General features: G+C 35.5%; 2 protein-coding genes across 2 annotated transcripts in view; both read left to right on the plus strand.

Moving 5' to 3' along the window:
* The window catches only part of LOC127180553 (uncharacterized), an 8,037-nt gene extending 3,657 nt beyond the window's left edge, over nucleotides 1-4,380 (plus strand). Inside the window, exons 2-3 of the mRNA XM_051134682.1 lie at nucleotides 691-786; nucleotides 2,184-4,380. Coding sequence (XP_050990639.1) covers nucleotides 691-786; nucleotides 2,184-3,422 — 1,335 coding nt within the window. The 3' untranslated portion in view covers nucleotides 3,423-4,380. The remainder of the gene's footprint in view (nucleotides 1-690; nucleotides 787-2,183) is intronic.
* Nucleotides 4,381-5,823: 1,443 nt separating this feature from the next.
* Nucleotides 5,824-15,779, plus strand: part of slc12a7b (solute carrier family 12 member 7b) — a 75,732-nt gene continuing 65,776 nt past the window's right edge. The window contains exon 1 of the mRNA XM_051134713.1: nucleotides 5,824-6,069. Within this exon, the coding sequence (XP_050990670.1) occupies nucleotides 5,901-6,069 (169 nt within the window). The 5' untranslated portion in view covers nucleotides 5,824-5,900. The remainder of the gene's footprint in view (nucleotides 6,070-15,779) is intronic.

A 15,779-nucleotide genomic window follows, 5' to 3' on the forward strand; every position in this document is an offset into this window, starting at 1 on the left:
TTTGTTTGCACAAGTAGTCTGACAACAGCGAGTGCTCCGCACAGAGATCTGATCTCATCATCATCCAGTCTGTCTGTCAAAGTCTCCAGGATGCTTCAAGAAACCTACCTGCAAAGCTGCAGCACTGTTAAAAGTTTTAGGCGCTTGTGTAAAAATGCTGTAAAATGAGGATGCTGTCATAAATAGATTTTCTTTATCAATTACCTTCTATTAACTAAATGAAATCAATATTTGGTGTGACCATTCTTTGCGTTTACAGCAGCTTTTGCCCTAGGTGCACTTGCGCAAAATTTTTCAGGTAGCTTTGCAAGTAGGTCTCTTGAAGCATCTTGGAGATGTTGCCACAGTTCTCCTGGATTTTCTCTGTTTCAGTTTTTTCTGTGTCTTCATGTCATTCCAGGAAGACTGGATGATGGTGAGATCCGATCTCTGTGTGGAGCACTGGCTGTTGTCAGACTCCTTGTGCAAACTGAAATCTCACTAGATTATTACAATTAATGGCAAACAGAATGTTTGGAAATGTAAACCGATATTTTTTACTGACACACTACAGCAAAAGATAGAAATAACTTACTTCAAACCATTTTTTAGCTGGTGAAAATACTAGTGGCCTAAAACTTTTGCACAGTACTGTATATATGAACATATTAAAAAATCTCTGGTGTCTTAGATTTTTAATTTAAATTCTAGGAGGAGCTCTATACACCACTGAAGTCCTCACAAGAGAAACTTAAACACAAAGAAAGTATTAAAGGAATGTTTGAGAAAACAAGACAACACATCCAGGTGAGACTTGACTCTTTTGAGATTCACAAATGGAATTAGATTTAGAACAGCTGAACTAATTTGTCTGATCTGATAATTACACTGGCTAGAACCTTCTGCATTTTTACTTCTGCAAATGAACTCAGGGGAATGCAGACAGTGTTTTAAATGTATGAGCCTGACAACCTGTTAACATGACAGACACTTAGCTGCTGACATTATGAGGCCAGACCTTGCAACTTCACAAATGTTGTAGAAAATTTTTGCAAAATTTATAAACAAACTGCATACTTCAGGTTTCTCACACAGAAAAAAAACAGAGTGATACAAATGGTGAACAGTCCTCATACTAGTGAAATATCAGCACTCCTGAAAAACCTCTCAGCCAATCAGATTAGAGGAGAGGTTTCAAAAACTTCAGGGGTCATCAGATGTAAACATGCTGTTTGAACATTAATGTTGGCAGTGTATGTACAAATCTACCCTATAATGATAAAAATCCATGCAGTGGTTTGTAATTAATCTGTAAAAATAATATCCCCTTTCTCAAATCAAGCCATTCTCAGATGCCTGTCGGTGTGGCGTCACACCCACAGAGGCCGCTCCCACGATAGTTGATTGACATGAGCGTCTTACCTCAGATCAACTGTAACAGTCCGACCTCCATTGTTTCAATGTTGGAGCAGGGATGTAGTTTAGGCAAGAATATCTTCGATTGAGCGACTGAGATGTTGTGTTGCTGGATGTAATAATGAACATAGTGGTCATCATTTACTCCCGACATCTGAGCCGCTGAAGATGCAGTGGGTTACGCTTGTTTATGAAGGGAATGTGTCTCCTGATCTACATATATCCGTCTATGTATGCGTAAATCATTTGTGATCCAGCTTCACTTACAGCAGAAGTGAGTATAGGGTTTTTTATGAACCTCTGCAATCACCTTTCCTAATAATATGCTAGTTAGCAAGTTTCGGGGCAGCACATCACTCCACAGAGAGAAGAGAGGGGTGGGGCGAGCAGAGCTCATTTGCATTTAAAGGAACAATCCCTCAGAATGGGATGATTTTTGCAGAGCTCAATTTGACAAGGTGAAAAAGGTATTGTTTTACCATTGAGAATTTTTAAGTATATTATAGACTTTTCATTAAGACCCTAAAGAATCATATCAACTTGTGGAAAATAGGCTTTTGATGACTCCTTTAATTCAATAATCAGAACATTAGGTTTAATGTTTAGGGGGAAATGACAAATAAAAACAAATATATAATGCTTACTTTTTCTTGGATGAGTTTCTAAGGGCCTTTATTGTTGGTGTTTACAATTTGATTATAATTTATAAATATAACATTGTTTATCATTGATACATGTTCATCTATATTTTATTTGTGTTTTATCATTGTGTATTGCTTCATATTCAGAACAAAAATGATCTAATTAAGAAAAGCGTCTTAATTGAAGATGGAATTCCTGCTCGATACCATCTGCAGACAAGAACAGACAATTTGCATCAATCTGAACCATATAAAAAAATTATCTTCGGGGAGAGAGACAAAAACAAACCCCATAAAACCATTCTGATGGCTGGAGAAACAGGAACAGGAAAAACAACTATGATCAATGCGATGATCAACTACATGTTGGGTGTAAAGAGAGAAGACAAGATTTGGTTTGAGATCACAGATGATCAGAGCGACCGAACACAAGCTCACAGTCAGACCTCCATCATCACTGTTTATGGGTTTTATCTACAAGAGAGTCCAATCGATTTAACAATCATTGACACACCAGGATATGGAGACACACATGGAGTTGATCTTGATAAACAGATCGCTGTGAGTTTGGACAGTTTAAGTAAATCTGCAGAAGATATTCATGAAATAGATGCAGTGTGTCTGGTGATTAAAGCAACACAAAACCGACTCTCTGACAGACAACAATACATATTTGATGCTGTTCAGTCTTTATTTGGAAAAGATATTGCTGAAAACATTCTCTTGCTCTTTGCGCACTCAACTGGAGCTCCACCTAAAAATGCCCTGACGGCTGTTAAAGAAGCTAAAATCAAGTGTGCAGTAAATGACAAGAATCAGCCAGTGTTTTTCCTGTTTGACAACTGTCAGTCAGAGGCTGCTGATGAAGAATATGAAATGATACAGGAACAATCATGGAATCTCAGTTTTAGAGGAATGGCACAATTCTTCGAGTTTCTTGACACAATACAACCAAAGTCCCTGAAGATGACTCGAGATGTGTTGCAGAACAAAAAACAGTTGGAGGCAAAAATCTTCAATCTAAAATCACGTGTTGAGCTGATGGAGCTAAAGCAAAATGAGCTGAAACAAACTCAAGAAGCTCTGGAGCAGAACAAGGAACATGTCAAGAACAATAAGAACTTTGAGTATGAAGTTAAAGTACCATACAAAGAGAAGGTTGATATTGATCCTACTGTAGCCAGCATGGCGATGTGCTGCACCGTCTGTGAGGAGAACTGTCATTATCCAGGATGCTGGTGGGTCAGTAACCTCTCATGGTGCAGCATGATGAAAGATAATCACTGTACAGTGTGCACTAATAAATGTCACTACAAAGAGCATGTTAAACATGCAAAAATATTTGTACAAAGACAAAGAGTGAGACCAAGACATATGAAGATTTAAAGAGGAAATATTATGGTAAGATTAGGGATAGTAAGTCTTTGGTTAAGAAGCTGACAGAAAATCTGCAAGAATTAGAGAAAGAGAAAATAAAGCTTGTGATTGAAGCTTTTGACTGTGTGGAAACTCTGCAGAAGATTGCTCTCAGGACTGATTCACTTTTCATCCTCCAGCACATTGATTTTCTGGTTGAGAGGTTGAAGGAAATAAATGAGCCTGAAAAAGCCCAAACACTGGAAAACATCAAGAAAAGAGCAGGAAAAGAAAAACAAGGTGCAATTGGGTACTTTACAAGATTTTTAAAAAAATAAACAAATCATGTCTTAGCTACTCAAACCCTGCTTAAACTCAGAAAACAGGATTCTGAAATTGTTTCTGCTTCTTTCAAAAACATGTACTTCATATGATATGAAGCTATATCATCATTCATTGTAATTGTTTTATGAATCTAACATTTTTCTGTCTTTAGACTTGCACTGTATCTATATTCTCATGCTTGTATTTTTCTCATTTGAAAGTTGCTTTGGATAAACAGCATTTGTTAAATTGACTGAATACTATGAATAATTGACTAAAATACTATAAGCGATTACTGTAGTATTTATCCTAGAATAAAATAATATAATGTAAACTGTTTATACAGTAAGACTGAATTGAAAATGTAGCACTTACATTGTTAAGGGCACAACCAAAATATTTACATTTATCTTAAAATTATGTGTGTGAAATCATGGCCACTAAGAGGCTGATTAGGGGCTGTGTAGATTGTATTATTAAAGGCTGCCATCTAGAGGCCATATGAGAGACTGTTGCATATACTTCAGGTGAAGAAATCGTGATAAAATCTGAGACTATCATGAAAGATCTTCTACACTGTGTTGTTCATCTTCTATGACGTTTGTGGGCCATGCATGTTTATTGCTTTACGGTTTTTGTTTGAAAAAATACTAAAATCTTATACTAAAATGCTAAAATATGAAAATACAGTGTATTTCACTTACATAAATAAAGTAATTTCATTTTTTTCCAGAAAATTCCTGTTCAGCATTTCTTGTCAGAACCAAACACATCTTAACTCCATTGCATGTTGTGTCGGTCAGTAGCAGTATGTGAATCATTCCGTCCCACTTTGTCTGTCTCTTAAAATAACCCACAGCAGCTGAAACAAAGCCTGAGAGACTGGAACAGTTAATGCTGATGACTGAACTCACACAACTTAACAAAACATTAAAACAAACATAATATACAGTAGCCTATATGAGGGCACAACAAGACCCTGTTCATCCAGTGATTTCATTTGTGTGAGATTGAAATGTTGCAGATAAAGTTGACTTGAGTAAAATCAAACTATAATAGTTGTATTAGGCCTGATCATGAGTGAAAAAGCCTGTTTTCCAAGCTGACAGAACTTGCAGTTTCTCCAGACAATATTAAGCGTCATCTTTTGTACAAAGCTATTAATTCCTTCTCAAACAGCCCTCTATGACAAAAAATTATGCTGAGTTTAAGATAATTCAATAGAGTGTCTTTATTTCATGTGACATTGTGGAAATAATGTCTTTGTGATGTGACTCAATGCCATCTGAGCCAGTATCATCATTAAAAACAACTCTTCATCATGTTGTGTGTGAAGATCTTCCGTAGGTTTGGAAACTCCTCATATGAGTTACTCATCTGTATCTATGACAAAACATCTATGAGACACAAAAGGGAAACAGAAAGTGGATGTTAATGAAGCCACATGCTCATGTGAATATGAGTTTACATGAGACAGACGACTATATAAAACACTAGAGAACATCAGCACTGGAAAGTGTCTGTCATAAGCATCCATTAAATAAAATAATATTTTCATGTGGACATGCTAAATGCTTGTGCTAAATGTTCACATATCTGTGTTTATCATTTAGATAGAGCATGTACAATTCACAAATAATGATCTTACTGACAAACAGCACATTGCATAAGAAATAACACACAAAAAAACAGATTTATAAATGTCAAAAAGTTTTTTTTTTTGTGCTTGTTTCACTTAAATCTGTAAAACATACATTATTTAAATAAATAAATAATACTTTAAAATAAAAATATTAGGGATTTATTAAAATTATTATAAGAATAAAAACTATTAATTTCCTCAGTTCCTTGTTAAAATGGCTTTGTTAAATCTATAAAAATAATTATTAATATTGTATAATATAATTCTCAATAATGGGACTGTAAGCCCATCCAAAAACAACAACAACAACAAAAAAACTCTCATACAGTTCATTGATATATTATTTATATGAAGTGAAGCGCCGCTCAGCTTTCAGCCAATGAGCGCAGCGCGTTCGGCACGGACGCGCCTCACACACATTCACGCGTCGGTGCGCGCGCACTCACAAACTGTCAGATTACCGGCTATGAATCACGGGCGTAAGCCGTCTGATCCCTGAAGTTCATCAGACAGCGGACAGGTCCGACCCACGGACGACCAACATGAGCGAGAGGTTTATGGTCGTGCCGGTGGCGCACGCAGACGAGAGCGCGTTTGGAGACGACGCGTACATAGACTCTGTGTTTGACGCCGGTGCCGGTGAGGGCGAACGCGCGGAGCGGCGGGGATCGGTGCCCATCCTCCAGTACAGCAGAGAACCCAACAAATACGGTGAGACGTCTTGAGTTCATACAGTCAGAAAGTTGCTTTGAATGCTTGTGTTATAATTAATGAAGAGCCGTTATGTTGATTATAATAGGAGCGTCAGGCGCGTCCAGAACTCAGTCAGTAGTTTGGCGCGTCGCGTCACTCGCGTAAACAAGGTGTAAGAAAGTGAAGGGAAACTTCATAGTCCTTTTGGCTTTAATAAATGAAGTTATATACAAACTGACGTTTGCAGAAACATCTTTGTGTTTTAATTGTTTAGTTCATTTCGTACAGTATGTGGAATATTATTTATTATAGGCGGTTTGTTTTTACATAGATTTCTCTCAGGAGGTTCAACGGTAATTCTCTCAGGGCCGTTACCCAGCTAACATTTTTTTGGTTACTAAAACGTTCTAAAAACGTTTAGGAACGTTAGGAACTGTTTCCTTAAAGTCAAAGCCGAATAGTAACCAAAAATTAACGTTAGCAGAACGTTGTGTTAGCGGCTAGTTTCCACTATTTAGTTAGGCTGAACATTCAATAACACTAATACTTGTTTATTGAAATGTTTTCATGAGCAAATGAGTGTTTCAGACTATATATGACTGAGGTGTTTAGTTCAGTGCCTGTTTGTTTATTTTAACTTTCATGTTTAACAATATTTCAACATTTTGCTTTATAAGGTTTATTTTAATTAGTCAAATATCCAGGAAATATCACAGGGCTGTTTAATCTAAAATGTCTAAAATGTGGTCCCTTACAAAAATTACCATGGTAATCATGGTAACAGTTGCAACTCCAGTAATACTCCAGTAAAATACAGAAATGTATTATATTATATGTAACAAAATAATATAACTTTAACTATGGGAATTGAGTTTATTCAATTCTTTTTATTTTTATTTATTTATTTGTTTTTTTATGGAATGACTTCTAAGGATGGCATATTTGACACTGCCTGTATTTTGCAGCTTATTTATATTTTTACTCTTGTGTGTATTTGCATTAAAATGCAGCTGTTTGATTGCATTGATTTTATAATAAAATGTGATCCTGGACCACAAAACCAGTCTTAAGTCGCTGGTGTATATTTGTAGCAATAGCCAAAAATACATTGTATGGGTCAAAATTATTGATTTTTGTTTTATGCCAAAAATAAAAGTAAAAATCATGTTCCATGAAGATATTTTGTAAAATTCCTACTGTAAAAATATATTTTTTTTAATTAACTTAATTTTTGATTAGTAATATTTTTATTTTTTTTTTTTTTTTTTTTTTCAATATTTTTATTTTTTGCACCCTCAGATTCCAGATGTTCAAGTAGTTGTATCTCGGCCAAATATTGTCCTATCCTAACAAACCATACATAAATGGAAAGCTTATTTATTCAGCTTTTAGGTGATGTATAAATCTCAATTTTGAAAAATGTACCCTTATGACTGGTTTTGTGGTCCAGGGTCACAAATATGCACAGTAGGAGCGTTTGCTTATGAAATTGTGCAGTAAAATATGCTTTAGATCCTTATAATATAAAGCAAAATGTATGTTTGCTTACTCTTTATTATTCTTATTTGTACTTTTTTCACTAAAGCGTTTCATACAGTATATGAAATATTATTTATTGTAGGCGGTTTGTTTTTACGTAGATTTCTCTCAGACGGTTTAATTCTCTCAGGGCTGTTATCCAGCTAACATTTTATGGTTTCTAAAATGTTATAAAAACATTAAGATTAAGAACATTAGGAAATGATTACTGAAAACAAAAGTCAAAGACAAACGGTAAGCGTTAGCAGTATTTATGCTGAACTTCAGTAACACTAATATCTGTTTATTGAAGTGTTTAACATTTAGCTTAATGAGGTTTATTCTCATTAGCCAAATATCAAGGAAATTTCACAGGGCTGTTTAATCTAAAATGTTACATTGTGGTCTTGTTACCATGGTAATCTTAAAACTGATAGTAAAACTGATAACTTGTAACCGTTATCCATTAAAGAAATGAATATATAATTGTAATATTAAATGTAATGCATTAATATCAACTGTAATAATGTATTTTATTTCAGTGGTTGTCATAGTATTTTGCAAGGTCCTGTGAAATGATTTATTTAGGATGGCATAAATTACAAACATTTTGCTGGTGACATTTATATTTTTACGCTTGTGTGTATTTGCATTAAATGCTGCTGTTTGATTGCATTTACTTTATTATAAAAGCACAGAAGGATGGTTTGCTGATGAAACTGTGCAGTAAAATATGCCTTAGATCCTTATAATATTAAGCAAAATGTACATTTGCTTAATCTTTATTATTCTTATTTGTACATTTTTTTTGTCCTGACTGAAATGTGAGGTAATTGCATTTTATGCAACATGAGGCCCTTTTGGTTTTACACGACTGCCTGATTTCAGGGGCTTGTCTAGACGTGTCTTGGGACACTTTTCATGCTCAGCTGTCTTCATTAATTACCATGACACATCTGTTTGTTTCCCGGGTTAGAAATCTAGCAACCTATCTGAAAACAATGATTTACGTGAGTGATTCTGCCCTTTTATAGTCTCTCTTTGCTCTTTCATTTCTTTAACAAGGTCTATGTCCATGTGGATGTAAGGAAGGAAGTATTTAACCAATCGCATTAATGTAATGCACTTCAGGGTCTCTCTGTCTGGTGCTGATCTTTATCTTTAATAGATATGAAAGCTTATAATTGACCCTTCATCAAATTTAGGCCTCTTAATACCAAAGTGCCTTTGACTGTCTACTTAAGCAGCAGTCACACAGTCTATAAAGAAGTTTAAAGTAGTGTGATTGTGAGAGCTGATCTTCTGCTGAAGGTCTGAAGCCCTTAAGAAAGTCCAGGTGATCCAGAGACAGCACTTACTTGAAGTGTAGTAATTAAATACACTACAAAATCGAAGTTTAACATCTTGTTTCAAAAGTTTTGCTTGGTGTTAATCATATAAAAACAACGTTAGTAAAGGGCACTTTTGGTAATGTGGTTTCCAAAGCTTCCCAATGCATTGAACTGATTCTAAGAGCAGATCAGACCTACAGACACATTAGTGACACATGAGTTTCATTTGTTGGCGTGTGAAGCCCCTTGCCTTTGGAGAAGTGCAAATGGGAGTCGTCTTCCAGATGGTTGGGCTGGGGAGCGTTGGATTGGGTTACACAATCATTATGGGAGTCAAGAACATCTCTAGTCATATATGTGGTGATGCCCTCAGTCTCAGTCCACACCTAGAATGATGCTGAGCAATTGCTTAAATTGCTTACAACCATTAAGCAATGTTGAGGTCTTACTTCCAGAACCAACTCAGTGCTGAGGCCTTCCCAAGTAATGCAAGCCAGTGATGATGGGTTTTCATTTTGAAAATATTTTGCAGCTCATTTATGGGATTATTTTTGTGCCAATAAGAATGAACGTAACTTTGTAAAACTGAACGTAACTTTCCAAGAAACGATCAAAAATATGCCACTGCAAAAGAAGAAAAACACAATGAAAATGAAAAAATGAACTCAGTCGCACGAATTTAACATGCTCTTTAAATATGCTTCATTCTTTGTTAATGATTTTCAAAGAATCGTTTTCGTGAATCATGGATTCTGAATGCGTTGCCACAGCTTTCGCTTACGCTTCGCAAATTTTCGTTTGCTATTTTGGCACAAACCTCTCGTGGGGGCGGGCTTAACAGCGATCTACTCTGATTGGCTAATGAGCTTTTGATGGACAGTTGCTCTCTGACCTGGAATCACAGACGGTGACGTCAGTGGCGCGCATATTGCGTTGTGCAATACGTCGTGCTTTGTTTATATTAAGTATTAATGTTATTAGTATTTCACCTACGGTCGTCTCTTAGTTTCTAAAGATGAGCTCCCAGGAGAGACACGGAGCGGCATCATCTTCCACCTCAGCTTGTCCTTCAGGGCAGCTTGAAGTAAGTTCGTGTTGCTAAAGTAACGTTAATCAATAACATCGATAAAAGTTTTATTCATGTACAGTGTGCAACAGTTCTGATAGTTTCTATAAACAAAGCACGACGTATTGCACACCGCAACAACTTTCCAATATGTGCGCCACTGACGTCACCGTCTGTGCTTCCAGGTCAGAGAGCAACTGTCCATCAAAAGCTCATTAGCCAATCAGAGTAGATCGCTGTTAAGCCCGCCCCCACGAGAGGTTTGTGCCAAAACAGCAAACGAAAATTTGCGAAGCGTAAGCGAAAGCTGTGGCAACGCATTCATAATCCATGATTCGCGAAAACGATTCTTTGAAAATCATTAACAAAGAATGAAGCATATTTGAAGAGCATGTTAATTTTGTGCGACTGAGTTCATTTTTTCATTTTCATTGTGTTTTTCTTCTTTTGCAGTGGCATATTTTTGATCATTTCTTGGAAAGTTACGTTCAGTTTTACAAAGTTACGTTCATTCTTATTGGCACAAAAATAATCCCATACTCATTGCCCTCTTATTTGCATGCAACCAAACATAATTTGCATTTGTCTGGGAAATTAAATGAATATTCCAGGTTAAATACAAATTGATTGATTACCACAGACTGTAATATGGACTCTAATAATTTGTAAAAATAAAAGACATTGACACAAGTCTTTGTACTTACAATGTAAATCTATAGGCCGATCATCCAAAATGGTATAAATGGAAAGTACTAAAGTAAAACGTAAATAAAAGCTAGTTTTGTCATTTGTAGAAGCTGATGTTGTCATTTGATGCTGATAAAATGAAGTGTTTATATTTACTCATTCTAATTGTTTATTAATATATTTATTAATAAACAAAATGGTTTTTTGAACTATTTATAGTCAAACCAGACACCAGATATAATTTTTTTTTTTTTTTTTTTTTTTTTTTTTTTGGCTAGTGGAAGCAGGACAATTCATTTATGTAAGTGAGTGATATTGTAAACTGTGACATATTTTACCCAAAAATTCTTCATAGAGTGGACTACCAGTAAAACTGATAAAAAAAATTTGCGACCAACAATTATTCAGACACTTTGACCTGACCATGTTTTGTTTAAGTGTTTTTTTCTTTAATTGCTAATGCAACCTTTTTACACCACAGACTGAACAAAATTAAGCATTGCTTGGTAAGTGGTCAACAAAGTATTGATAGTTGTGTAAATATTGTTATACTAACAGTTGTCTGAATTTTTGGTTGATTGTAATACATTACATTCCTTTCTATCAAAGTTACCTGACATTATCAAGATAAATTTGTTCTTGTCATATTTAAACTATAGCGAATAACTGTGATAATGTGAGCAATGTTGAAGGTGTCTAAATAAATTTTGGTTTGACTACATATTTGACATTAAGGCATATTTAGGCATATTTAAATAAAATATCTAAGTTAAAGCTTAAGTAATACAAACTATGCATCTGTAAATTTGTATTTTATTTTTATTTCTTTCTATATATACCCCTCAAATGTTTGGTTCTTAATAAAAAGAAAAAAATAATTGCATTCAAAGGAGCAGTAAAACAAGCAAAATGAAAGTAGTATTTAACCTGGAATAGTAGTGGTTTCATAGGCCATATGATACTGTACACTTAGTAAACATCACATGATATTTTTGCACACACATAATGCTGAGTTAACACATTTCTACAAGTTCTTGAAAGCGTATTTTTCTAACCACATTTCATATGTGAGTTGAGACGACTCTGTGTTGACCCTGTTACTGAAAGCTCACAAGAAGTTCATGATGATGTTAGAATATAACTAGTGGATCTGGAGGACTTGGATGGGCAAACTTGGTAATTTTCTGCCATTTAAAAAACTGTTTTTGCATCATGAGTGGCATCCACCAAACTGAGGTCTGATCTCAGAGGCTGGAGGTCATGTGTTGGAGGGTGGTCTTCAGTCAGGGTCAGAGCAGATGAAAATGAGAAGAGGGAATTATTTTTTTAGCACATTTCTCCGTCAGGATACTGTGAACAGCTGACTCAAGCAACCCTGTTCTATTTGTGTTGGCTGTTTGTCGACACAGGTTTCTGTGCACCAACATTTCCAGTTACCAAAACAAAGTTTCTTTTCTTCTTCTAACATATCAACACAATGCATGCCGTGCAGCTTGTTTCTGTGCTTCTGGGCAGCGATAATTAGCTTCAGGAGTCATTTGTAATTTTATCGCTCTAATTGGCATCATAAGATGACAATCATGTGATTTCGTGCTCTTGTTCAGATGGTAGTTTTGTTTATGCTAGCTCACTTTCAAACCCTGTTGAACTGCTTACGTAGGCAGCATTGTGATCTATACATAGAATGCGAAGTTATACGGCCTTTTAACCAGTGGTATTTTATGACTGCTGCTTTTTATTTTAGTTTTAGTAATTTTAATGTTAGTACTGCCAATTTATTTAAATAATTAGAAATGTTGCCTTGGCAACTAGCTTAGCTATTTATTTTTTTTTCATATAACAAAAGAAATTATTGTAATAAGTACTTTTATTTAGCAAGGATGCTTTAAATTGATCAATAGAGCAGCAAGTCAGAATATTAGAATGATTTCTGTAAGAACATGTGACTGGAGTGATGATGCTAAAAATTCAGCATTGAAATCACAGGAATAAAATACTTTTTAAAATATGTTAAAACAGAAAACAGTTATTTAAAATTTTTAATTATGTAATGTATTTTCTAATACTGTGAAATATTAGTAAAATGGTTAAAAGTAGACTGTTTCACTCAATATACATATTGTGCCAAAACTGAGTAGAATTAAAGTTAATGCAGATTAGCATTTTGAAATACAGCTACTGTTTTCCTGTTGGAGTGTTTTGTGTGTTTTCCACTGCTTTTTTTGTAGACACACTTTAAGTGCAATCACCTCATGACTCATCTCAGCCGATCTGAGTTGATTGTTCTGTGAGAAGTTACCCAGACTCAAACAAGGTTCCTCTTCCTCCCTGTTCTCCACTGTGAGGAGATTCATACCCATCAAGAACAGTGTGCTCTTGGCTCAGGACTCTTATTTTTCATGTCATCACGCTCCGTCTTTGAAACATTGCTCAGGCGTTGAAAGTAGCAGGTGGTCTCTTAATGCTAAATAAACTTTGGCACTCAGAATCAGTTTGGTGTTATATCTGTGTTTGTGTTTTGGGGACGTCCTGTTTTAGGGTGTGATGTATAAAATATATTAAATATGTATGACTTTATTCCACAGAACCCAAAGGGAGATGTCAGGTAGACTGTTTTACGCTAATTGTCCAATCATGATGCTCCAAATTTGAACGTGTGCATATTCCAATGAGGTTCATGTGGCAGTTGAAAACAATATTTATCTTTTTCTCACACAAAACTATCCTATGACTTCAGAAGACTTGAAATATAATGCATGATCTGTCTTTGGACTATGTTACCAGCTACCCGGGAATGTTCACAGAAGGTTCTGTCGCTATTAATATTTGCAAAATGATACAATTTATACAATTACATTTATAAAACTTTGACAGAGAATGTTCACAGAATGGTTTTGAAACATTTTTTAAACATTACTAACTACTTGTTTCGAAATCATTCAAATAATGTTTGCAAAATTTTAAAATGGAACATTGCGTAACGTTTTCTGTATAATGTTTGCATAACGAAGAAGCATTTTAAAAACATTTAAATGCTCAGGGAACATTCAAAAATAAACTTTTTATAAATAAATAGGAACATTAGCACTACGTTCTTAGAACACATTTTTATTAGCTGAGAATGTGCAGTTGAGGTCAAAAGTTTATGTTAATTATTTTACCAAAATAAGAGGGATCATATACAAAACGCAGGTTATTGTTTATTTAGTACTGACCTGAACAAGATATTTCACATAAAAGATGATTACATATAGTCCATAAGAGAAAAAAATAGTTGAATTCATGAAAATGACCCCGTTCAAAAGTTTACATCTCCTTGATTCTTAATACTGTGTTCTTACTTGAATGATCCACAGCTATGTGTTTTTTTTTTGTTTTGTTTTTTTTTCATGAGTCCTTTGTTTGTCCTGAACAGTTAAACTGCCCGCTGTTCTTCAGAAAAATCTTTCAAGTCCCACTAATACTTTGGTTTTTCTGCAATTTTGTGTATTTGAACCCTTTCCAACAATGTCTTTATGGTTTTGAGATCCATCATTTTACACTGAGGACAACTGAGGGACTCATATGCAACTATTACAGAAGGTTCAAACACTCATTGATGCTTCAGAAGGAAGAAACATGCATAAAGAGCCGGGAGTGAAAACTTTTGAACAGAATGGAAATATGTACATTTTTCTTATTTTGCCTAAATATCATATTGTTTTCATTTAGTACTGCCCTTCAGAGGCCACAGAAGATACTTGTATGTTTCCCAGAAGACAAAATAAGTTACATTTACCCTGATATTCAAATTCAAGATTTCACCCCCCGGCTTAATGCATCGTTTTTCCTTCTGGAGCATCAGTGAGTGTTTGAACCTTGCATTTTGTATGATCCCTTTTATTGTGGTAAAATAATTAACATTTTGCAGATTCTGTAAGGGGACTATAAACTTTTGACCTCAACTGTAATGGGGTCCATAATTAAGTAGAAAAATGCAGTGGGAATGCTGAGCAAAACACCTTTAAAACCTGACATATTTGGGCAAATATATGAGGTTTTCCTTTAAATGTGCCCTTTTCTCTAGTTCAGCTCTGTATGTGACGTCATACTCTGTGTTCATGCTAGGAACAGATTGTGAGTCATGTCTGGTGGTCGCTGTCATGTCGGTCTTATGAACTCGAAGGTGATAAACCTCACAGTCATTTAGATAAACTGTGCTGCTGGCACCCAGGGGGTTTTGTTGGCCTTGCGTTTGGCCCTCGCTCACATTTCAGGACCATCTCACGGACACCGGGATCAAACGACACTCTTGGATAATCTTGAATGCTTTAGATATTTGTCTTCTGCTGCAAAAGAGCAAAAAAAGCCGTCACCTGATCTCTACTCGTGTGACGGACAGCTGAAGGAGAAGCGGGCATCTGCTCTGACATTTGAGATGGGTGGCTCTGCCAGAACGACTGAGCATCTGTCATCACCTGCTTACAGTCGCTTCGTTTTAGAGCGAAAACCTTTGCCAGTCTCCACCTGTTGACTGTGACATGTTGAAAGTCGTTTATAGTAATTATTTTATACGTGCCGAATGGATTAGTGCAGATTCCTCACGTGTCGTTCCTCACGTTCCTCACAGGCGCAATGGCGTGACATTTTGAGGTCCCTCTGCTTTCCGTTTTTAAGCTCCCTGTAATGTGCATTCGAGTCCAATTTAGAAACAGCAACATGCACTGGATGGGGGTGAAATTCTGCTGTAACAGACAGTTTTGTTGTTGTTGTTGTTGTTGTTGTTTCATTGTCATCACCATTTAAAAACCTACTTGAATTAAGAAACCTGCTTGATCACTCATTGAAGCATAACTAAAATTTAGTTCTCCTTCAGGGGCTACACCAGGCTATTGCGTCTGTTTGCTCTATAAATCTAGCATGGAAATATTACTGCAGGTCTAAAGAATCTTTGTGTAAAACCTTGTCAACAAGTGGAAAGTTAGGTTTTGTAGGTGTCATAATGCCAGGAAAAGTTTCTCTACATGCACTTTGTGCACTAACCCTATACTGTTGTTTCATTAGCATGATGGGTATAAAATCATCAATCTGGCTGAACTGTCATGCACAGAATTTCATACAGAAATGCTTTGAAAGATGTTTAGATG

The sequence above is a fragment of the Labeo rohita genome, chromosome 18 (genome assembly GCF_022985175.1).
Source record: "Labeo rohita strain BAU-BD-2019 chromosome 18, IGBB_LRoh.1.0, whole genome shotgun sequence".
NCBI classification, from domain to species: Eukaryota; Metazoa; Chordata; class Actinopteri; order Cypriniformes; family Cyprinidae; genus Labeo; species Labeo rohita.